Source organism: Lepidochelys kempii, chromosome 4 (genome assembly GCF_965140285.1).
Source record: "Lepidochelys kempii isolate rLepKem1 chromosome 4, rLepKem1.hap1, whole genome shotgun sequence".
NCBI lineage: Eukaryota > Metazoa > Chordata > Testudines > Cheloniidae > Lepidochelys > Lepidochelys kempii.
The window spans coordinates 91,726,041-91,751,380 of NC_136383.1; the positions used below are offsets into that span (position 1 = coordinate 91,726,041).

At 43.1% G+C, this 25,340-nt stretch overlaps 1 protein-coding gene across 1 annotated transcript in view; it reads left to right on the plus strand.

Moving 5' to 3' along the window:
- LOC140910001 (tyrosine-protein kinase TXK) overlaps positions 1 to 25,340 on the plus strand; it is a 55,292-nt gene that overhangs the window by 1,059 nt on the left and 28,893 nt on the right. Inside the window, exons 2-8 of the mRNA XM_073340103.1 lie at positions 10,754 to 10,805; positions 11,021 to 11,120; positions 12,589 to 12,800; positions 15,064 to 15,129; positions 16,450 to 16,504; positions 18,729 to 18,808; positions 24,841 to 24,968. Of these exons, the coding sequence (XP_073196204.1) occupies positions 10,754 to 10,805; positions 11,021 to 11,120; positions 12,589 to 12,800; positions 15,064 to 15,129; positions 16,450 to 16,504; positions 18,729 to 18,808; positions 24,841 to 24,968 (693 nt within the window). The remainder of the gene's footprint in view (positions 1 to 10,753; positions 10,806 to 11,020; positions 11,121 to 12,588; positions 12,801 to 15,063; positions 15,130 to 16,449; positions 16,505 to 18,728; positions 18,809 to 24,840; positions 24,969 to 25,340) is intronic.

Below are 25,340 nucleotides of genomic sequence, written 5' to 3' on the forward strand. Positions count from 1 at the left end.
CAGCACCTATAATCTTAGCTTGTGGTTCCAGTGTAGAATTTAGCAGCAATGGGAACATATCAAAGATCAAAGGGTTCCTGCACTTTCATTATGCCACCTTTAATTTTCACAGAACTGTCTCTCTAGCATCTCCTCAAGCAACCTGCCTCTCCTCCTCCCCACAGACATCTTTTTCTTCCCTCTCCCTTCCTCTGGCACCCAGCACACCACTCTTCTGCTGTGCATAGCTAGAGCCAGTTGCAGGTCCTTTCCTAGATTGTTTACTCTGATGGCAGCTGCTCAGCATGTCAACTAACTATGCCTTAGGGTACGGTTACTCATTTCCCATTATTACATCTCCTGCACCTATCTCTCTTCAGGTATTTTCATATAATATATAGAACATACATATAACTAGTCACTGTTTTAATGACAGATGTTTTCCTTCCAGCCACTTCTGGGGAGGAGAGGGTAAGCTATAAGACTGGTTGACTTTCCCCTTGTGATTATTTTTATCTGGGAGCAACACGGAGCTTTGTTTCAGACTACCAACTACATCATGGCTGGAGAAATGAGATTCTTAACATTACCACCAAAGACAAAATGCATGACAAGATGTAAAGCCAAAGGGCTGGATCCTCAGCTGGCATAAATTTTAAATCATTGACTATGTTTTGGTAGCTTAAGTGAAAGCCCAGCATTCAGAGAAGTAAGGATTGAAAAGTGTGCTGTCACCACAGCTGCTTTATGCAGACATATTCCCAAACAACTACTTACTGAAAACAAGTCACACGCAAAATACATCTTCGTATTAACAGCAAAAGGAGTAAAGGGCATTTTCTTTCCAGTGCCCTGTCCCATTTTGTGTGTGAGCTACAATATTTCAAATCTCAACAGCTACTACACGTTCCCTTTGGAAAATGCATTTAGGACCAACTCTTGGATTCCTTACTGAGGCAAGACTCCCACTGAAATCAACAAAAATTAGTGATAAAAACTGTGAAATCTTGGAACCACATAACTAGGGTAGAGGCAGGCAGGCAGCATGTATGTGAGTATCGCTCATTACTGTTCAGCAACCTCCTCTGGTATATGCAAAGGGTTTTTCCAAAGGGCAAGCTACTCCATTAGGGGCCTGATCCAAAATCTTTGCATTGACTTCAGTGGGTTTGGCTCATGCCCTAGCACAACATGAATTCAGGAAGAAAATGTGTAAAAACAATGTTTAAACTATAAGAGTCAATGGGCAAAATTCAATTTCAGAGATCCACAGATTCCAAGGCCAGAAGGAACTGTTCTGATCATCTAGTCTGACCTCCTGTATAACACAGGCCATAGAACTCCCCCAAAATAATTCCTAAAGCATCTCTTTTAGAAAAACATCCAATCCCAATTTTAAAAGTGTCACTGATGGAGAAGAAATCTGCCATGACACTTGGTAAGTTGTTCCAGTGGTTAATTACTCTGTTAAAAATGTACACCTTATTTCCAATTTTGTCTAGCTTCAACTTCCAGCCTTTGGATCACATTATACCTTTCTCTGCTAGACTGAAGAGAGCATTATTAAATATTTGTTCCCCCTGTAGGTACTTATTGACTGTAATCAAGTCACCACTTACGTTCTCTTTGTTAAGCTAAAAAGAGTGAGCTCCTTCAATCATGATAAGGGATGTTTTCTAATCCTTTAATCATTCTTATGGATCTTCTTGGAACCCTACAATTTTATCAACATCCTTGACTTGTTGACACCAGAATTGGACACAGTATTCCAGTGGTCACACCAGGGCCAAATACAGAGGTAAAATAACCTCTTTACTCCTACTCGAGATTGTATCCAAAGATTGCATTAGACCTTTTGGCCACAATGTCATACTGGGAGCTCATGTATAGTTGATTAGCCACCATGGCCCTCAAATCTTTTTTAGAGTTACTGCTTCCCAGGATAGAGTCCCCCATCATGTAATTATGGCTACGGCTATGATTATGTCACAGAAGTCACATTGACCTCCATGACTTTTTCTGCCCTGGAGCTGCAGCTCCAAGCCAGCCCCGCCCATGCATCTCCCATCCCCTGGGTTGGTGTGGGGGGACTTTGCAGTTGCTCAGCTGCCGCAGGCAGACGGCAGACCCTCACAGCAGCCCAGCCCCACAGGTAGGGGGGCCCCAGAGTTCCCAGGCACCACAGCAGTGGGGGACCTGGGAGCCCCTGCAGCAGTGAGCGCTGAACCAGCCTACCCCTTTTGTCAGGGATATTTTTAGTGAAAGCTGGAGACAGGTCACAGGCTTCTGTGAATTTTTGTTTTTGCCTGTGACCTGTCCATGACTTTTACTAAAAATATCAGTGGCAAAAACTTAGCCTTAATTATGGCCTACAATCTTTGCTACCAGATACATACATTTACCTTTAACCATACTAAAATGCATGTTTGTTTGTGCACAGTATACCAAGCGATCCAGATTGCTCTGTATCAGTGACCAATCCTTGTCATTATTTATCACAGCCCGAATTTTTGTGTCAGATGCAAACTTTATCAGTAATGAATTTGTTTTCTTCCAGATCATTAATAAAAATGTTAAATAGTGTAGGGCCAAGAACCAATCCCAGTAGGACCCCACTAGAAATACACCAGTTCGATGAGGATTCCTCCTTTAGAATGGCATTCTAAGACCTGTCAGTTAGCCAGTTTTTAATCCATTTAATGTGTGCCATGTTAATTTTATTTCATTCTAGTTTTTTTTAATGAAAATGTCATGGTACCAAGTCAAATGCCTTACAGAAGTCTAAGTATATTACATCAGTACTATTACCTTGTACAACCAAACCTGTAATCTCATCAAAAAAATATATGAAGTTAGTTTGACAGGATCTATTTTCCATAAAACTATGTTGAGATTGACATTAATTATATTACCCTCCTTTCATTCTTTATTAATCAAGTCCTGTATTAGCTGCTCCATTATCTTGCCTGGGATCCATGGCAGAAGGACAGGCCTATAATTACCTGGGTCACCCTGTTTACCCTTTTAAAATATTGGCACAATATTAGCTTTCTCCCAGTCTTTTGGATCTTCTCCAGTGTTCCAAAACTTATTGAAAATCAACTTTAATATTCCAATGATCTACTCATTAGCTCGTCTAAAACTCTTGGATGCAAGTTATCTGGACCCACTAATTTTAAAATGTCTAACTTCGGTAGCTGCTGTGTAACATCCTCCTGAGATATTAGTGGAATGGAAAGAGTGTTATCATATGATATGACTACATCATCTGTTTTTTTCAAATATAGAACAGAAATATTTATCGAACACTTCCTTTTCTGCATTATTATTAATAATTCTACCATATCTATCTATCTAGTAATGGACCAAGACCATTGTTAGGATTCTTTTTGTTCCACATATACTTGAAAAACTCCTTCATATTATCCCTAACTCTGTTGACCATAGATTTCTCCCTGTGTCTCCTTGCTTCCCTTATCAATTTTCTACAGTTCTTACTTTCTGATTTATATTCATTACTATGAACTTCCCCTTTCTTCCATTTGTAATATATTACCTTTACTTTCCTTCTAAACCATGTCTGTTTTTAATCAATAGGGGCTTCTTCCTCGATTGTGGGATTATGGCTTTTTGGGCATCTAGGAAAATATTCCTAAACAATTCCCAATTATCATTCATATTTTTATGATTAAATTCTTCCTCCCAGATGATTTGGCTCATAATTGTTTTCAGCCTTGTGAAAGTGGCCCTCATAAAGCATGAAGGATATATATATCGCAGGTGTGGACTTGATTCTGTTTGCACATTATAAATGTGATCAAGTCATGATCACCTGTACCTAAGTTACTGTCAAGATGTCTGTAGTGGCTCAGGAGTGTGAGTACCAACCCCAGTGCACACTATTGAGAAACAGGGCACTCACCGCAAATTGCTTGTGAGTTCTATACTTAAATTTCCCCAACCAAGTTTCAAGTGTGAACACCTCAGGCACTATAGCTTCCTTAACATGGTGTCACAGACAGTCCTCTTGGGTATTCCAACCTATCTTGCCACCCAGGTAAAGCTTGCCTTTCTGATAGATGGTCCCTTACATCAAAAATCACAACAATGTTCACGTTATTCCCAGTTCCAAAGGACCAGTCACTTATCCCAGATCACTTGCACTTTAGATCCTACACCAAAAACAACGCTTCTAGCCAATTCTGTAATAAATTAACTAATTATTTATTATCCAAGAAATATGAGTTATTTACAAGGTTAAAGCAGATAAACACACACACAAATGAGTTACAGTCTTAGGTCCCAAAAAAGAATAGAAGCTGCTATAATATGCAAACTCCATAAGTACTCCTAAGGTTCACCCAGGCCAGGCACTGGGGATCCCTTGTTTATGCTTAGAAATCTTGCTCTCTCCAAGTACAAGCAACATAGACATACAGTTCTCCCCCAGAGTTCAAACTGATGGGATAAGTCCACCTGCATATCTCCTCTTCATGGGTGTGTGCGGTGGGAAGAGCAATCAACAAAGTCTTTGTTCTTTGATGTTTCACAATGGTTCATTTGGTTCCAATGACCCTTCTTAGTGGGGAAGACATAACACCCTCTGTGGAAAACTAGTATTTCACACTTGGACATGCTTCTCTCCCGACTGGTGGTTTCAGAACAAACGCACACTTTTGCAGTCACAGAGCAAATACTTAAATATTACCTTATAAATGGGATACAGATATTATAAGTAAGCCTATGATTTAGTCATGGGTATTTTTAGAAAAAGTCATGGACAAGTCATGGGCAATAAACAAAAATTCACAGCCCCTGACCTGTCCATGGCTTCTACTATAAATCACTTTTGTCACCTTTGTCTGGCTTGTCCTTGTCCATCCCTCCACAAACGCAAGTCGATGCCACATCATTCTATTTAATTGCGAGGCATGTTCTTTCCATTTCTGGCCAAAGAGTTTTGTCATGGGATTGGCACAGCGCATTTTTGGTCTGTCCAGTGGTCACTTGTGGTCTCTGGAGATCCAGTCACTGGTGCGGTTGTCCACCTATTGTCTTGCCTGTGCACTAAATGACCTGCCCATCTTTGTTTTGCGTCGTACATTGCCTGCACTACATCGGTAACCTCTGTACGCCTTCTGATCGCATCATTCGGTATGTGATCATGGAGTGATATCTTGCACATTCACCTTTCCATTGCTCTCTGGGTGACAGCAAATTTTTCTTCCTCTGTGTTCGTCGTTGACCAGCTTTCTGCTCTGTATATCATTGCTAGCAGAACAGTGGAGTTAAACAGTTCTTTCCTTTCCTTCACGGGCAGTTCATCATCCATTTGAGACGTCTTTATCTTGTTGAAATTTGCCCACCCCACCTTTCTGCAGCTGAGCAGAGACAACCCTACTATAAATACCCCTGATTAAATCTTCGCTGTTCTGGCAGCCCTGGGGTCAGCCACACTGGCCACTGCAGAAGTCATGGAGGTCATGGGAAAGTAATGGAATCTGTGACTTCCACAACCTCCATGACAGACTCACAGCCTTAATTATAAAAGTGAGATTAATGTATGTAGCAACCTACTAGCATTTCATAAATTTGAAACACATTTTTATGAATCTAATATATATTTTAACATTACTAACACTCATGAGAGCCAGACTGAATTCCAGCTATGCATTTGTCAATTGAGGCCAAGAGGCATGGGCAGTAGGTATAATACGCCAGGGAAAGCTCTGCCTTCCCTGATGATGACACCGACCTGCCACCAGACACCTGGCCCCAGCCCTTCCCCGGGACCCTTACTGCCTCCTCCACTCCACACGCCCCCCCCCCAGGTCCCTGCTGCTTGCCATGTCCCCCCTCCTCCTCGGAACAGGAGAGTGAGGAGGGATACAGAGAGCCGGCAGACTGGTGAGGCTCTGCTGAGCACTGGGGCCAGCAGCTCGATGGGGGGCAGGGTCTTCAGGGGCAGGAGGAACTGGCTCTAGGGGGATGGTGGCTCAGCCTGGCCTGACTCTGGAAAGGGGATGGCGACTTGGCTTGTCAGGCACTTGCGGGCTGGGGGGGCACGGAGGGGGGGAGGCGGTAGCTCTGCCCAGCGCCATGGCTGGCCTGGCACTCAGGGAGACTGGTGGCTCAGCCCGCACCTGGGGCCGGCAGTGGGGGTGGGGGGAAGGGGAGGAGGGAAGATGGCTCGGCCTAGCGCTTTCGGGGGGCGGGGGGTCAGGAGGGCCGGCAGCAGCGGCTCAGCCCAATTTATGGCTTGGGCAGACGGGCGAGGGCTCCTCTGGTCGCGGGAGCCCCTCAGAGTCAGGGCTTCTCCTTTTACACAGTAGAAGGGGGATTTCAGGGGTCTGGCATGAGGGGGCGGGGCCTTGGGTGGAAGGGGTGGGGCTGGCAGGCTAGCCTCCCCAAAGCGGTATGCATTTGTGGTTATAGTCAGGTTCACCTGCCGCCCATGCCAAGAGGCCTTGACATAGGCTGGCATCTGGTCTGCAAGCATCACAGTTACCATTAAATGTTTAGTTCTGTGATCAATTCTTTATCTCGCAAGTATCTCATGTACATTAAAGAAAACCGAATTTGGCTTTTTGTATCCAAATGAAGTTATTTTTTTTTAAATCCCTCCATTCAAAAGAAAGAAAATTAAGTAATAAAGAGTGTGGAGATGTTTATGTGAGGCAATATGCTGCATGAGCTTCTGTCAGGAAGTGCAGGCTTCCTGTACCACTTTAATAATCATTGCTACAATACTTGGAGTCAGCTCTGTGTGTATATAACTTCCTGTCTTGCTAGTACAAGATTATGATGTGAGCAAGTCTAATTGAGTTATTCACACGGAGAGCCAAGCAATTTGACATTTGTGGTGGGTACTTTAGATGTACAGGTATGGGTCATCTTCTCTTCCTGATAGAGGCTGCAGAGTCACTATGAGTTATTCTGTCACTTTAGTGGTCTGTGATTCTCTAATCAAGGACATCAGAATGAGAAAGTAGTGTCACATGTATTGTATAAATAGCAGGCTCACAAGTAAATTCACAAGATGTGACAGCCTACAGACCACCTGAATAGGCCCCATGGAATCAAATCCTAAAACCTGCAACTCTCAGTAGTCTCTGAAGAGCTCTCACAGTACTTCTTATTTCATGATGCTGTCCCCTGCTGATTTGTCAGATTTCCACACAGAAATATGGTGTTTCAATAATACATTTCAGAGCTTTAACTCCCATTGAGTCTTTCTACAGCTGCTACTGAGCAGCCAAAGCAGGAATCAATGCAAGGACAAAATAACTCCTTCAGAAGCTGTGCTGCAAGGGAGAGACAGCCAGCCAAATCAGGAACTATGCATGCAAACAGATCTGCCTCTACAAAGCTGGGGATGTCCCTTTCCTAGGACCTCACGCCCTGTGAACTCCACAGAACCAGAGGAGAACATGGTAGGGTAGGAAGAAAAAAGAAGGGCAGCAAACCTCACAGAAACACCCTGCGTCTCAGAGTCTTTCACACTCATTTCTCTGCAAGAGATGGTAATCTTCTAGGTCACAGTTATTGGATTATGGGTCATATTCTGCACTCTTTTACAGTCAAAACACTGAACTCAGTGAAAGTGTTGCTCAAGTAAGGAGTGCAGAACAGGGACCTACACTGCATACCATGAAACACCCTAATTACTGATTCAGCCCAAAGTTTGTTATGATTCCTTAGGCACTATAAGAAACTAGCTGGTAAATATATGATTAGGATATATGTAAAATGCATTACAGACATTTCATTTACTGCTGGTTTCTTTTAACCTGGCAAAGTAGATTCAAGTGTGGAAAGTGCCTATACTTTACAGAAAGAGTTTGAAATTCAGTGAAGGCAGAAAATTCCTGGGTTGACATTCCACCTTTATTCAAACCAGCCTGAACTCTGAATTCATTTGCATTTGTGGTTATAGTCAGATTTTCAGTGTACTTAAGAATGTTGTTTTAATAATACGTGAAGTTCTACAGCACCTGATCTAAATATCTCTGGTAAGTACTTAACAAATGTTCATTGAGGCTCACAGCACTAAGGCAAGATATACAGGGATTATGTGACCCATCACTGAAATGTAGACACCTTTGTAGTGGAACGCAGAAGCTCTTTAACAGTGCATGGTTGCAATACACTATCTAAGTCAGGGGCAAACACTGCTCCCAGCTGAAACACCTCGGGTAGTTTTGGTAAGTAGTATGTAATTACCCAAGTTGGAATTTAAACATCCTTCCTCTAATGAAAGAGACCATGAGATCGCTAATAGCCAAATGTCAGTTCACCTCATTCAAAAGTCAGCACCTGCAATTTCAACTGCCATCTAATGCCATTCCAGTAATCAATTCAGTACTATTTCAGACTTTCCCTCTGAATTTCTTCTTTTGCAGGTAAACATAGACCAGTGATATTAAGATACTGAAAGTTGAAAACACTTTTCTTTTTTCTTGTTTATAGCTCCTTGTCTGGAAAATACAGTAAATGGACTAGAAATTACAGCAAGCACCAGTAGGAGAAAGCACATTCTGGCAAAGCTAAACAGTAACAATTTTATATGGCGAGGTGATAGCTTCATGTACAATGGAAAGTAATGCAGCAAACTGATCACACTGCACGTACCTTTTTTAGTCTGGCTTCTTTAAAAAAATTGTTAATGTCAGCTGGCTTGGGCATTTCCAATCCTCATATTTTCCATAGCCGTCACTGGAAACTTTTATCAAGCGGTTTATGATATCTTGTGATTTAAAATGGGCTTGTCAAAGTCCCACACCATAGGCTCTTCACAGGATGTCATGGTCGATGGCAAATTGCCCCCACAAGCTTCACTGGTAACTTTTCAAAGCAAAACAAGCATAAGCCACAGGTTTCTTCCTCTTCTGACTAAGAACTAATTTTGATCTTATCTCCCTGAAGTTTGCCCTTCTCTTTCCCTTTTTATAGTGTGAGATTTGTTAAATACTGTATCTTTCTTTATTGGTCAAATAATTCAAGTTTCACCAGGTGTAATAAGGCCACTTAACCTTTTGAATGCTATGCTACACAGATTCTTAGTAAACTTTGTTGCGGTGCTATGCTAACATATACTCATCTTTAAAATGACTCCAACTCAAGCAGCTCCCTCCAGTTCCAAAACAGCTGCCTAACCCACCCACAACCTTGTGGTTATGGGAACATCCCAGCCATATCTCAGCTGCCTAACTTTTTCTTCTCTTTCAGCTGCCTAAAGGTCATGCAACCTCCACCCAAGAAACCCAGCTAAAGCCCCTTTCCCACCCCAGGTGTCATCCATCCAGAAATTAGGTCAGAGTAAAGGTCAGTTGTCTTGCTGCAGCTGACCCCATTAGGTGTCTTCTCTCCACTTGTTCATTTGCAAGCAGCATATGAGGAATTGCATAAACACAGCAACTGTGATACAAGATAAATAGGAATGCATGACTAACTCTTGAGATCAGATTTGAGCTCTTGTTTTTGTAAAGCTCTTTGTTTTGTTTTTCTATACCTGAAAGACTTATAATAATGATTTGCACTGAGATTATACAGCAAAAGATGCCAAAGCTCTTTTACAAACATTACTTAATTCTTACAATGTCCTATTTCCATTTTAGAGATGGAAAAAATGAAGCAGAGAGAGGTTAACTTATAAGTAACTTGCTCATGCTCACACAGTGAAAACATGGTAGAGCTAGGACTAACACTTAAGAGCTCTAACTCAGAGGCCTATGTGCTAACCATTATACTATACTTCCTCTCTTATCTAGACTTAGACTACATAGAGAATGGATGTTCTTATTACTTACACCGAAATATTTCATCCAAATCCCTCACATGTTAATTAAATGAAACTGGGTCATCATCCCAGATAGGGGGTATAAACAAACCAAAAATGGTGAAGAGGGAATAAAAAAACTGAACACGTTAGTGTGACTTTGAAAAGAACACGCATGAAAAATAAACTTGGAAAAATACTCAGTCCTAAGGGAGGGACACTACCTAATATGTGTCTTTAGAGAATCTTCTAATGACAAGAATGTAGTGTTCACTGTGGAAAAGAAGAGACAGGACTCACTTGTGAAGGATATAAAGGTTGCTGCTGCATACAGAAGGAACCTGTAGCACTCCTTGGATATCTAGCTACCACACTGATTAAAACAATCGAGTATCATCACACAGGGTTTCTCTTAAATCTTAGCCAAGAACGGTGACTACACTACAAGCAAAACATGGCAAAACATGAATAGGGAGCTCAACATAAAAAATGTGTAGGGATGCCAGGTTGGTTCTTCAGATTTTTCACACCTCACAAGAGGACATTTGTAACATCAGAGGCTCTTCTGGTGCTATGTATTCATTAAGAAAAAATATCCTAATCAGTATTTTATTATTGTACTGCTCACTGTGGTTAATAATTTATCCATCTGTAAATAGGAATAATACTTAGCACCTGTATAGTGTTTTTCATCTGTAGATCTCAAAGTGCTTTACAGAAGTGGGAAAGCACTGATAACTTCAATTTTAACAGATGAGGAAACTGAGGCACAGAGAGATTAGGGGTTCGATTGTGGAGTCCTTCCTTACACTGGCAAGCACTCAAGTAGTTCCACTGGTTTCAGTTGGACTATTCCCATGAGTAAATGTTCCACAATCTGGTCCAAAGTGACTAGCCCAGAGTCTCACAGCAAGTCCACAGCAGAGAACCTATTACACACTTCAGTGTAGTAAACCAAAAACAGTACTAAAAATACAGAAATGTTCTTCTTTTCAGATCACACCATCCAGTCTGCTTTTTGCTGCTGCTGCTGTTCGGTGCAGAAAAGGTAACTCAAAGTTTAGCTTCAACTCGCTAGTAATTAAGCTAATCAGAATAAGTCATTTGCTTTCAAACTAGTCACATATAAAAGCTTCTAAAACCCCTCAGTTTTCAGTAAATCTGCTGAAATTTTAAACATTTACAGACCTTTTCCCTCTCCCACAGCTAATCTGTTTGGTGATATATATTCTCATAAGCACTGTTTTTATTCTCCAAAATTAGAGCAGTGAGGACAAAGTTGAGCCTGGACAATGATGAAGACTTGATGGCTGGATACTCAATGTCACAACAGCTCTCCTATGTGTCTACCCAAAAGCACAGAGTAAGTAAAATCATACAGATTCAGGAAACTGAAGGACAAAGAGGTTAAATGACGTATCCAAGTCCAGACACTGAATATATGCCAGAGCAGGCACGAGTGCAGAGGTTCTCAAACTGTGGTCCATGGATAGTGGTCCATGAACTCCATTTAGGTGGTCCATGGATAGTTCCTTCTAAGGTGCATGCCTGGGTGGCTGCACACAAGAAAATGAAGGGCCACCCACCAAATTAGTAGGTGCCTGGACCCTGGAGAAGACACACATGTAAGGTGAGGTGGTGGCCTTGGAGGAAATGGGGGTAAGTGGGAGGGGGCAGTGGGGTGAATAGAAGGGGTGGGGGGAATTTGGGACGTGCAGGGCTGCGGCGGCCAGAGAAAGAGGCGACTTTCCTCAGCTCCAGGGTTCCAGCTGCCGGAAAGAGACGGCCCTCCTTCCCAGCCTCAGCTGTGTGGCTGCTGTGGTGGGGGAGAGACCCCCCTTCTTCCCAGCCCCAGCTCAGGGGCTGCCATGGCTGGGGAGAGAAGGCACATCTATTGCAACAGAAAGGTAAGACTACTGATGTTAAAATATGAGTTGTGTGCTTTTATTTGTAGAACAAAAAAAGTTAATTATTATTAAGGGTTTTTTTATATAGTCCTTTTATCCAAAGTGCTTTACAATAGTTAGCTAACGGTACAAATAACATTTGGAAAGATCATTAAGTGGTCCACTGAGACCCTCCACTGAGATCACCTTCAAGTGGTCCGTGAAAAAAAAGTTTGAGAACCACTGCACTAGTGTAACTAACTCCCTGCCAAATCTTTAAAGTTGCAGTAATACATACTTCATATAAATATTGTAAAGAGTATTTTAATAAGAGTGCAAAGATTTAGAAGATTTACATTGTTATGTATTTTTTCCAGACACGAAAGACCTGAGTATGGTCTTACTTTCATTTGGCCTAACTCTACGGACTTCAATGAGTTCCTCCCAACTTTACAACAGTGTAACTGAGCGCAAAACCAGGCCCTATGTTCATGCAAAACAAAATGTTTGTATTCCTGCTGATATGTTAAGCATGTATGCAGTGTTCTCCAAACCCAGCTGGTGTAATTCAATGGAGCTATTCTGATTTACATCAGCTGAGGCGCTGTCCCAGAATTCATACCGCATTAATGTAACTGCAAGCACTTTGGTGGGGGAAATGCTCTACTTTGGCTACAGTAACACTACATGCATATTATTTATTTATTTGTCAGTGTAACTTTGGCTTGAGTAACAGTTATCCAAGTGCAATCAACAGTACTCTGTTGCCTTCTTGCAAGTGCAACTGACCGGACGATAAGGCGTAGGGAGGAAGGAATCGTTATCAGTTTCTTTCAGGAACAGAGACAACATAAAAATAAAATAAAATACTACTACTAATAATAATACTAATAATAAGCAGGGAAAGAAATGCAAACCAATTATGATACTTTTTTCTCTCAACAGCATGACAGGCAATTTGTTCAGCAATCAAAAAGGAAGCCACCACCAGCGTTACCCCCACAGATCCCTGGAGAGTATGAAGAGAAAATCAGAGTCATTGCACTCTATGATTTTTTTGCCAAAGGACCCTGTGACTTAACACTCAGGAAATCAGAAGAATACATTATCCTTGAGAAGTATGACCCCCACTGGTGGAAGGCAAGAGACCAGTACGGGTAAGAGAGGAGGCATGTTTGGACCCATTTGTTTCTATTTATCTTCCTAAAAAAACCCCCAAAAAACAAAAATACAAAAATTAGAGGCATAAATATATTTTAGGGCCCGATTTTAAAGTGTTCAGCTCCCAGTTAGGCATCTATATGAAGCAGCCAGATTTTGAAAAACATTCAGCACACAGCATCTCCCATTGAGAATAATGGGAATCTAGAATCTAGACAGACACACACCAGGCTAAACAAGAACAGTATTTGGGAATTTGAGAAGAGAGTGAGTTGCTGGCTGCTGAGCAGTTCTGGAAACCTGGCAACTTCATTTAGGACCTGTTGGGTGCCGAGCTCTTTTGAAAATCTGGTGCTTCATACTTAATTTGTAAAGTATTTTACAATACAGTGAATCAGAAGAAAGTTTATGTGAGTGTGACGGAATGGCATTCAGATAAAATAGCAACTACAGTCATATAGGTAGCTAGATCAGGGGTGGGCAAACTTTTTGGCCTGAGGGCCGCATCGGTTTTCTGAAATTATATGGAGGGTTGGTTAGGGGAGGCTGTGCCTCCTCAAACAGCCAGATATGGCCGGCCCCTGCCCCCTATCTGACCCCCCTGCTTCTTGCCACCTGACAGCCCCCCCAGGACTCCTGCCCCATCCAACCCCCCGTTCCCTGACGGCCCCCCGAGGACCCCTGCCCCACCCCCCCTGCTCTCGGTCTCCTGACAGCCCCAGGACCCCCTGCCCCAACTGCCACCCCATCCAAACCCCCTCTCCTTCCTGACTGCCAACCCCGTGGAACACCTGCCCCACCCACCCCCCCGCTCCTTGTCCCCTGACTGCCCCCTGCTGCCCCATCCAACCCCTCCTCTCCTTCCTGACTGCCCCCCTGGGACCCCTGCCCCCATTCAACCCCCATTCCCCACCCTCTGACCACACTGACCCCTATCCATGCCCCTGACACCCCCTGAACTCTCCTGCCCTCTATCCAACCCCATCCCTACTCCCTGCCCCCTTACCGCACTGCCTGGAGAATCGGTGGCTGGCAGTGCGGCTGCACCAAGAGAGGCAGCCGCGCCACGCAGCACAGAGCATTGCACCGCACAGCGGCGTGGCTGCAGGGGAGGAGGGACAGCCTCCCGGGCCAGGAGTTCAGGGGCCAGGCAGGACAGTCCTGTGAGCCGTAGTTTGCCCACCTCTGAGCTAGAGAGATGAACGACAATTAAGCAAATTTCTGCTCTCAGTCACACTTGTGCCTATCTTCCCATCTAGTTTCATACAGTGATATATTGAAGTTACTAGGGTTGCACCATTGTGGCTGAGAGCAGAATTGTAGAAAGGGTATGTAATTCAGTAAAATATTGTTTTTGGAGTTAGGTCTGCCTGAACCAAAATCCTAGATCCAAATACCCCTGAACTTTAAAAAAAGTCTGGATCTGAACTTCACTTATGGTCCTCTTCCTACAGTAATGCTTTCATTGTGTCCCCCTTCTCTCAGCTTAATGTCTTCATCCACACCTCCTCCCCTTATGTTTGGAATAGCTGCTTTTTTTTTTATGTGCCAAATAACCATCCCCTCCTAATTCAAATCCCACCTCTAAACACACTTCTTCCTAGAGGCTCAGTGATACTCCACCAGATACATAAAAAGAATTTGCCTTGTTCAGAGATTAGACAGTTATCTGGTGTACTGTGCATCTGAACCGCAGTGTATGTCCAAATTAGGAACTGTACAGTGACAAGCTTGCTGAAATACATAATAACCTTGAACGCACTGGTTGTTTTTGAAGGTGGGATTTAAAATAATTGGCAATTATGTAAAATGTAGGTATATATATATATATATATATATATATATATATATATATATATATATATATATATATTACAACTCAATCTACTTTCTAATGTGTGCACTGGCCATGCGTATGCGTTCAAAGGTAGAATCTAGGCTTCAGTCCCACCTGGTGGGTCTTATGCAGAGCTGGCAACACAAATTCACCCATTTTCTGGTTTTCCAGAGAACAGTCCCATACTGAACAATTCATACAGTCAGTATTTGCCCATCATCTGCCCTTTGAAAAATCACCAGGTTGATAAGAAGAATCTTGGGGTCTTCCTTCAATGACTGTCTGAATTCACAGAAGCATAACTCATACTTAATATGTGGCCAAAGCGTTAGTTGCCTTCTTCTTAAGTGAAAGGAATATTCACATTTTAATCCCAGTAATACTTTACATTGTGTTATATCTTTCATTTGTATTTATTTTAGTAATGAAGGCCTAATTCCCAGCAATTATGTAACTGAGAACGAGCGAAATAATTTAGAAGCATATGAGTAAGTACACTTGAAAATGATTATTGTGTCTCCTCCCTGAGAATTGGTTAGGACTGTACATTTTTAGGTCCTGATCTTTCAGTCCTTACTGGAAGTCAACAGGAATTTGCCTGAGTAACGACTGCAGGACTAAGTCCCTTATTTTTTCTTATAAATCATCATCCTAAAAATGAATTCACCATTTGTCTTCCAGTTTTCATGATTCTGCTCTATTCAAATCAATGGCTGTTTGCTATGAGACTAGAATGTCATAAACACTGGTAGCTCATAAACAATAAATAGTATAACTGCATCTGTTTGCATAAGTCAAGATGTCACAATCTGGATGTTTCCTATTTGCTAGCACTCACAGCCAGATACTATTATACTCTGATCTTTTCCTGTTTTGTACATTTCAATGAATAGCCAGTACTCACTTCAACATATTTAAGGTTCATTGACTGGTGAGGAAGAGTAAAATTCTCAAATATTCTAGCCAGAGATGGGCCTGAGACACCAAGTGTAAATGCAAAATTTCCCAAACTTCTGGGTGTTTATATCCAGGATTTTACTTAGTCTCAACTTTAAACACAACAAATGGGAAAAAATATTGAAAATCATCAGGCTAGACTTGACACCAGTAAAGCTGCCCTCTTTTCCCAACCACAATCCCATCACATATTCAATTATGAGACACTATATGAGCAAAAATTCTACACATTGGACTGTAAACCCGCCAATTTATCAAAGGCAGAAGACTGGACCCTCTAACAACTCTTATGGCATGTGCAAGAAACCACCACACTTCACATTGTTACTGTGTAGGAGTTTTTAAAATAAATTAGCGAGTGAGACCCAGAATGCTGGATAGGCACATTTTAAAAATATAACTATGAAACAGGAAACACTTATTTTATGAGGAAGCTAATGGGGTTCTTTCACTAGTTAGGGCGAGCTGAGTGATAGTAAGGGGCAAAGTTAAAACTGGTAGTGGAACTTTAAATATTTCCAGACTTTCTGACATTTTGATTTTTTAAACTATGACTTTAACATTTTCACTTTTCAACATTGTTTTTTTAACCTTAGCTCTGAATTTTCTCATTCACAAATATCTTGTTTTTGTTTGTGTTATTATTATAGCGGAGATGGTCTTATAAAGTGGTTTAAAATTAATAGCTGTTTGTTTACAACCATAGCTTTATATTAACCACGTTTTTGGTTTGGGAATAGTATAATGGTTAAGAAGTGTTGCTCTTTACAATAGAGTCGATAAGTATTTTTATTAAAACAGCTTGAAATCAGAACATAATTTAGCTGTCTTTTCTTGGTCATTTATTGTAGGTGGTACTGTAAAAACATAACCAGAAATCAGGCAGAACTTCTACTAAGGCAGGAGGTAATTCAGTTGGTTTATAAACTTTCATTGTTTGTAAAGTTACCCACAATCTAAATTATTCTGTCAGTATTACAAGACGCATCATGAAGAGTTCAGCCATTAAATCCAGAGCTAACTGTACAATAAGATAGAGTACTTTAAAATGAAGGGATGTCTTGGTGGTCTAAACATCAGGTATGGAATACTTAGACTCCGTAGAACTTGTTCTGTTTAGGTCTCTAACTTCCATATTAGATAAACTGAGTTCTATGCAGTTTACTGTGCGTGTCTTTTGAGTGAGACTTTAAAAACTGAAATCTGTCTGCTCTGTATGAACATTAAAAATCTCACAGTCTCTTAGTTAACATAGAGGTTTGCCCCAGTATCCTTAACTAAAATTTCTACTCCTCTTATTGTCATGCAGCATGTTGTGGCCCACTTAGTCCTGCCCATAGGCAATTGTGTTTTATTGGTGCTATTTTATATATTTTGTGTGAAGCAATGTGGAACCCTTGGGAAGAAAAGTGCATGTCAATATAAAATACAACTGTATCTATGACTTCAAATTGTTACTATTTTAGAGAGAATAACAGAGTTTTGCTCAGGGGCCAACACAGGGATTGGATAAAATACAGCTCAGCCAGAGGGAGTGCACAGAAACATACAGAATTATAGGTGTTAAAGAGGAAAAATAACAGCTCTTATATAATCCAGTCTACCACCCTGCTTTACAGTATATTTTCTAGTGATTTGTGTGGTCTATTTTTCAGTGCTCCAAACATGGAGCTTCCAGCACTTCCCATGGGAGAGTATTCAAATATATTTAACTCTGAGAACTCTTCTGATATTCAGTCTAATTTTTCCATTTCCATTTCTCAATTTCATTCCATTACTATTAGTTATAATCCCATGAATCACTCTAAATGATTCCTAGTCACCATGGCATTATCACCCTTCAAATATTTATAGATTTGTATGTCCTATCTTTAGTTTTGGGTTAACCAAGTCAGATATTTAACTCTGCTCCTCCAGCCAATGGCATGGCTATGACTACAGCACTTAAACTACACTGTACAGCTAAAGCTTACTGCAACCTGCTACACAGGGTTGTGACTACAGGATTTACACAGGTCACACTCCAGCTAGCCAGAGGTCTATCATGCAGATGTCCCACTCACAATTCCCCTTCCACATTAATATGAAGATGAACTGCCAGGGTTTATGGCCTTTCTCCTCCTGGTCCCCTGAACAGAAGCACGAAGCACCACAGTGGTTCCACTACATTTTGGGCCTTCCACAGATGCCAAATAGCCATGAAGTTTTAGCTCTTTATTCTTTAATTGTTTCAAGGGTCTGTATCGCATTAGAGCATAGTGAAGTATAAACATTCACAGAAACAGTGGACTGGGTTAAATGTAAATGTTCAATACATTTAAGATGTTAAATATGAGTTATCTTCAACTTACCACTGATAGTCACCTGTATTTTAATGAATAACAGTGAATTATATCCATGGTGTTGTGCCATTCATCTGGTGTACTGAGTGTATAAGAAAATGTACAGTACAGCACAAGTAGTCTCCAAACACAGTGTTACAAACATAACATATAATATCACCAGGCTTGTGTACTTAGTTCAATGATATAAAGCAATGAAATAGCTCCATATAGGAAAAAGACCCCAATAACTAGAAATAGTAAATAGCTCTATGGCTGTAGAAATTAGGAGGTTAGGTAGAGATCATTAGAGTATTATGTTACTATATAAGTCTTGTGTTCTAATATCATAAACCATGCTAGTAAAGTTTGAACAGTTTGAACATCAGTATCCAACAGTCAAAAGGCATCAATGCTTCTCTTGCATTAAGTAATATCCTTGGAATCACCCAACAGTGATCCACACACAGGTGAATGACTCAGCATTTATATATTCATATTTACTCTAAGATGTTCTCAGAAAAGTACTTAGCTTCCTGCTGTAAAAAAGAGATATCACCTGCATTGTACAATACACTACAAGTGTTAAGTACATTACCTCCTTTTAGAAGTTACTGTTCTTTTAGTCATACAGTTAAAGGCCACAAGGAACCACCACATCATCTGCTCTGACCTCCTGACCTTTAGCTTTCTTTGGTTCCTTTATAAAACATTGAACAGTATTTTGTAATCAGCTGAATGTCTTATCACATGTGAATTTTCTGTCAAACACAAAAGAAAGGATAAACTAAATCTGAATTGCTTTTCAGTCCAAAGAAGGGGCATTTATGGTCAGAGATTCAAGTCAAAAGGGAGCCCTCACAATGTCTGTGTATTCACGATCTAGTGGGTAAGTAATTGCTGCTCTGAATGGTTAAGAATTTAAATAAACAGATGAAAACATATCTTAATTACAATTCTTTGTGAAAGTGGCTTGCTTGCTGCACAATATACATGTACAGTACAATATTGTACAGCATTGTCCATACTGTGTATAGGGAATACTGAAAACCTTGTTGCAAATTACAATCCTTCCAGTTAATTAAAAGGTACATACCAATACTAATGCTCAATGGAGTAATTTTGCCCCAAAAGTTGTGGGGTGGGGACGGCAGATGCAAACGTTCCCATGCAGCACGACAAGATCACCTGCATTTTCCTGAAACCCAAAAGGTTCCAGCATAAGTCCCTTTCATCCATCCAATTAAAATAATAAGCAAACAAGACTTACTGTAGCATCCTCTTGCCTCTCGTCCTATGGTGCAGTCCTTGACTGGCTGGCTCCCATGCAATGCTGTAGCCAGCGCACTGACCTCCTGCTACATCTCCAACCACTCCTCCTTCCCCTTCACGGGAAGCCCCCACCCAGCCTCTCCTGCTACCCAAAAACACCTCTATAGCCTCCTCCCTCTCTCACAAGCCTCTCCTCTCCAAGAACCTCCCAATCTCTCCTTTCCCCAAACTTGCCTCATTCCCTCCCTCACCCCAAATCTCTCCTTCACCCCCTCCCCACGCTGCCTCTCTTACCCATCCCCTCAACCATGCCATCTTGTCTCTTTAGATAGATTCCCCTCATAGCTGCTCCCTAGGGCCTGTTTCCTCCATAACCCTGCCCTCCCCTTTGTGTCTGCCCCATCTATACCTGTGACTCCAATTTGTGCCTGTTCCCCACAGAGGTATCCCCTTGCTTGTCCCTGCCACCCTGTGGGGAGGAAGGGGAGACAGACGCTGCTGCTCCAGTCCTGCTGCTCCCTCAAGCCCCCACCAGCTGGAAAAACCCTCAGAGCCAGCAAGCGCAGGGCCCAGGCAAGGAAGGAGAGAAAGTGGCTGTGCACAGTAGCCATAGCAATAGCAGCAGGGAGGACATAGGGCTCCCCTGCTGCCAGGAGGATGTAATTGCAGTTCTCTGAGGTTCAAAACAATGGCACATTCACCTGCCCCCTATACCTCATCACATATAATCCTGGGCACTGCCTTCCCATCCCACCATGGGAGAGGGCACCAGCCCCTGTGGAGCTCCTGTTCCTGGGGGCACCAATCTCGTGAAAGAGACTGGATCTACCCTGCTCTTGCCCTATGGCAAACCCCGCAGCAGTTACTTGCATGGTGGTGACTGGGCACTGCCAGCCCCAAACTCCCCCTGTCCCACTTGATGATTCCGAGCCACTGATTCCTGGAGTTCCAGACACTCTGGAGTGATAGCTCCTTCTACACAGGCCTCGCTGTACCCCAGCTCCCCCCACTACAGCCACTAGGGACTGGGGAATCAGAGGGTGTGTGACTAATAAAAACCAGGACTTTTAATGTCCTGGGAAGACTTACAGATTTCCTGGGACAGCTACCTAAAAAAGGGATGATTCCAGGAAAACTGAGACAGGTGGCAACCCTATAGACCAGGGGTTCTCAAACTGTGGGTAGGGACCTCAGAGTGGGTCGCAACCTCATTTTAATGGGGTCACCACCCTTTTTAATGGGGTTGTCAGGGCTGGTGCTAGACTTGCTGGGACCTAGGGCCAAAGCCCAAGCCCCACCACCCAGGGCCAAAGCCAAAGCCTGAGGACTTCGGCCCTGGGCAGTGGGGCTCAGACTTCGGCTTCAGCCCTGGGTGGTGGGGCTCAGGTAACAGGCCCCCTTCTTGGGGCTGAAGCCTTTGGGCTTCAGCTTCGGACCCCCCACCCCGGGTGGTGGGGCTCGAGCTTTGGCTCCACCCCATCTCCCAGAATAGCAGGGCTCAGGCTTCGGTGCCCCCTCCTGGGGTCATGTAGTAATTTTTGTTGTCAGAAGGGGGTCGCGATGGAATGAAGTTTGAGAACCGCTGCTTTAGACAGCCCTGGAGGAGTGAGGATGGCTGCTGACAAAGCAGCCTCAAACTTTCTTCTCCACTTCCTCAGCTGCCACCCCTCTTTCCTCTTCACAGCCAACCAGAATTAGTGGTTGTTATTGGTAGGGTTGCCAACTTTCTATTTGGACAAAACGGAACACCTTCGCCCTACCCCGCCCCACTTCTTCTCCGAGGCCCCACCTCCTGCTCACTCCATCCCCTCCCCCCGTTGCTTGCTCTCCCCACCCTCACTCTCTCACTCATTTTCACTGGGCTAGCTCAGGGGGTTGGGATGCAGGAGGGGGTGAGGGCTCCAGCTGGGGGTTCAGGCTCTGGTGTGGGGCTGGGGATGAGGGATTTGGGGTGCAGGAGGGTCTCAGGGCTTGGGCTGAGGGGTTTGGAATGCAGGAGGGGGTTCTGGGCTGGGACAGGGGGTTGGGGCACTGGGGGGTGACAGCTCCGGCTGGGAGTGCGAGCTCTGGGGTGGGGCTAAGGATGAGGGTTTTGGGGTGCTGGAGGGTGCTCCGGTCTGGGACCAAGGGGCTTGGGGGCCAGAAGAGGCATCAGGACTGGGGCAGGGGTTGGGGCCCAGGTGGGGGGAGGTGAGGGGTCTATGCAGGCTCTGGGGTGGGGCTGGGGATGAGAGGTTTGGGGGGCAGGAGGATCCTCTGGGCTCAGACCGAGGGGTTCAGAGGGTAGAAGGGGGATCAGGGCTGGGGCGTGAGGGGTGAGGGCTCTGGCTGGGGGTGTGGGCTCTGGGATGGGGCTGGGGAAGAGAGGTCTGGGGTACAGGAGAGTACTCGGGACTGAGGAGTTCAGAGGGTGGGAGGGGAATCAGGGCTAGGACAGGGGGTTGGGGCATGGGAGGGGATCAGGGGTGCAGGTTCCGGGCAGCGCTTACCTCAAGCAGCTCCCGGAAGCAGTGGCATGTCCCCTCTCTGGCTCCTATGTGGAGGTGCAGCCAGAGATCTCTATGCTCTGCCCCATTCATAGGTGCCACCCCCACAGATCCCATTGGCTGTGGTTCCCAGCCAATGGGAGCTGCAGAGCTGGTGCTTGGGGTGGGGGCAGCATGTGGAGCCCCCTGGTTGCCCCTATGCGTAGGAGCTGGAGGGGGGACATGCCACTGCTTCTGGGAGGCTCACAGAGTCATGGCAGGCAGGGAGCCTGCCTAGCCATGCTGCGCAGCCGACCAGACTTTTAATGGCCCGGTCAGCGGTGCTGACCGGAGTCACCAGGGTCCCTTTTCAACCAGGCGTTGCAGTTGAAAACCGGACACCTGGCAACCCTAGTTATTAGCCACCCCATTCCATCTGAAAGTTGGGGTTGGGGAGATGCCTCCTCTCCCTCCCTATAACTAGACCTATACTAACACTTGGAGTGTATTGCCAAAGTTCAGAATCCTCATTAGTTTCACCATTTCTAAAACAAAGTGTAAACCTCATTTGTCCAACTTGGCTTTCTCACAACCACAACTAAAATCAGTAGAGACCAGTCCTACTGGAGCAATACTACCCTTAAAATTGGTGGCAAATCAGTGTGGATGGATTGGATGGACAGTGGAATTATGACTGTATTGAATCTAATTGATGATAAATTTAAACACTTTGTAGCTCTTCAGCAACAATTTGGCTCGCCCTGGTACATAGCATGGAAATATCTCCAGCTAAAGCATTGACTTATAAATTTATTTGGACTGGATGCACTGGAAGTTACAGAACCTCCAGAACGTTTATTATTTTGGAGGAAACATTCTGGATATACTTGGCCAGCGGTATCCTGTTACAATTTTCTGGCCCCAAAAACTGTGCTAAAGAATGATAATTTGAGAGCTGCTTGGAATAGATATATGACGATATACAACGATTTCTGACCCAATGGAATACAATTGTATCTAATATTTAAAAAGCAACTATAGACATGACACTACAGCTTATTCACCAAAAGACACTTTTTCCCCACATAAGCTAATAGTAATAGACCTCATAAATGTTGACTGCTGTTGGCAGTCCTTTGGTGCTACATTAGCTCATATGTTTTAGGAGTGTCCCTGTATTAAGAATTTCTGGTATGAGGTGGGTCAAAGATCAGTTTGATATTGGATGCTAAAATGGATTTCATTCTCAGATATATTCCTGATACCTGGAGATTACCTGGTAACAAGGCAGCATGGTTCCAATGTGCAGCTTTGGTCCCTAAAAAATTAATCCTTGAAAAATGCAAAGGTTGATCCCCACCAAATATTGATGTCTGTCTCTGTAATATGGATGATACAGCTAATAAATGACTGGCATTCCACAGAAATGGAATGCCCAAAAAATTCAAAGCAATTTGGACTGCCTTTTTAGGGGTCTATGATTAAAGTAAACCCTGAAGATAGATATGACACTTCCCAGCCCCCACTTTTGTCCTAAACCCCTTTAATTCCTTTGTGTATTATGATGAATCTGAAATTTTGGTATAGTGGTTGTATTTGGTAAAATTAATAATTTAAAAAACAAAAACAGTACAGACGAGAGGAGGTGGAACAGGAGAAAAAGCAGTGAAGAAAAAAGAGGGGTGGGTAGAAGAAATGAAAGAATAAAAACTCAAATGAAAAAAGTCTCTTGACTGCCTTTGGGGAAATAGAGAGGAAATTTGGGACTTGGACCATTTTTTATGGATTAGTTTTTTAATTCTTTGGGAGGTGCTCAAATACCTGGTGATAGGTATCATTAGAAAAGCCTAGATAGATGCAAGGAAACTAGAGCATTACATAGTTTACCTAGTATATCATTCAGGTAATTTCTATAGATACAGTGATAAGAAGTGGTATACTAGATACAGGTTTTATGGGAAGTGCTTAGGCCACAGAGAAACTGGAAGGATCATGCAAGGACACCAGTGACAGTGAATGGGGCTGATGCTATCACATGTTCTCCTGAAGTGACAGAATAGTATGGGTGGCCATGCCATTTGGACCCCCTGAAATTTGGGGTTTAGGAAAAACACAGAAGAAGAAATTACAGGAGTTGAGGTACGGGGGGTGGGGGAGGGACAGGAGTTGTTCAGAAAGGAATTTATTAAAGAATGAATAAAGATTTCAGCAAACATAGGGCATTTGTATCTATTTGCACTCTTGCCTAGGTATGGGCAGTGGCACCTGAATTTATGGAAGTGTTCCCTATATCTATTACTCCCATAATGCAAGAAGAGGTACAATCTCAGAGGATACATATTGATTGAGAGACTAAAATAAGATAGAATAGTAGCTGATTTTTCATATAGGTTCCAAATTCTAATCCTGTTGGAGTCAATAGTAAAAATCACTCTTGTCTACAAGTTACCACGATTTGGCCATCAGAGACATCTAGGATGTCAAAATGTTTTAGTTAGTGGTGGGCAACCTGTGGCCCATCGGGGTAATCCGCTGGCCAGCTGCCAGACAGCTTGTTTACATTTGCATGGCTGTTAGCAACTCCCAATGGCCACGGTTCGCCGTTCCCAGCCAATGGGAGCTGCGGGACATGGCGGCCAGCAGGTCCCTGCAGCCCAAGCTGCTTCTCGCAGCTCCCATTGGCCAGGAACAGTGAACCGCAGCCACTGGGAGCTACAAGCAGCTGTGCAAATGTAAACAAACTGTCTGGTGGCCCACCAGTGGATTACCTTGACGGGCCACGTGTGGCCCATGGGCCACAGGTTGCCCTCCACTGGTTTTAGTAAATGACTGCAGAATGGTTACAAAAGGGATGTCTGCTGTAGGGAGGAAAGGGAGCAGAGGAGCTTTTGGTTCGCATCCCTGGCTATTCCTATTTCTTTATTTTATAAATTTCTTTAACTCTGAGCCCATAGATCTCATCCCCAGAGGTCAGAGAAGTATTCAGATAAGCTCTGTTTTTTCCACCTGAAACATTATCCCAATCATAATTCTACCAAGCAATTTTAAACAGGAAAATTGTATTTCCTCCCCATAGATCTTATTGTGTAATAGTAATTCTTGTCCAAAATATTATTTAAATCAGGCAGCTTTATATTATCAAAATATGGTTATTTTCAAGTAACTGATGTTTTGTTGATTTCAGAAGCCACAGTGGAAATATCCGACATTATCAAATTAAGCAAAATCATTCAGAACAGTATTATGTAGCAGAAAAGCACCTCTTTCCATCCATTCCTGAACTCATCCAGTATCACCAGCATAATGCAGCAGGTAACAGCAGCTAACCAAATACGGATTTAATCCTGATGATGATTGGAAGCTCATTGCAGATACGACTTTGAGAGCTCAGGAATAACCCTTCCTGGAATCAAGTTCTGTCTTTTTAAAAAGAGACAGGTTTGCAAAATGTTGAAGAGAAAAGTTCAATTTCTTAGCCATCCCTTGTGCCAGATCAGTAGTTTTGTATGGTGCAAAAACTGGGGTTGAGTCTATATCCATCTGTTGCCTTTTGTCTTTTATTTAGAGTGTAAGTTCCTGGGAGCAGGGATGATCTTTTTGTTCTGCGTTTGAAGAACTCTTAGCACAATGCGGTCCTGATTCATCACTAGAGCTCTAAAGTGCTACAGTAATACAAATAATAAA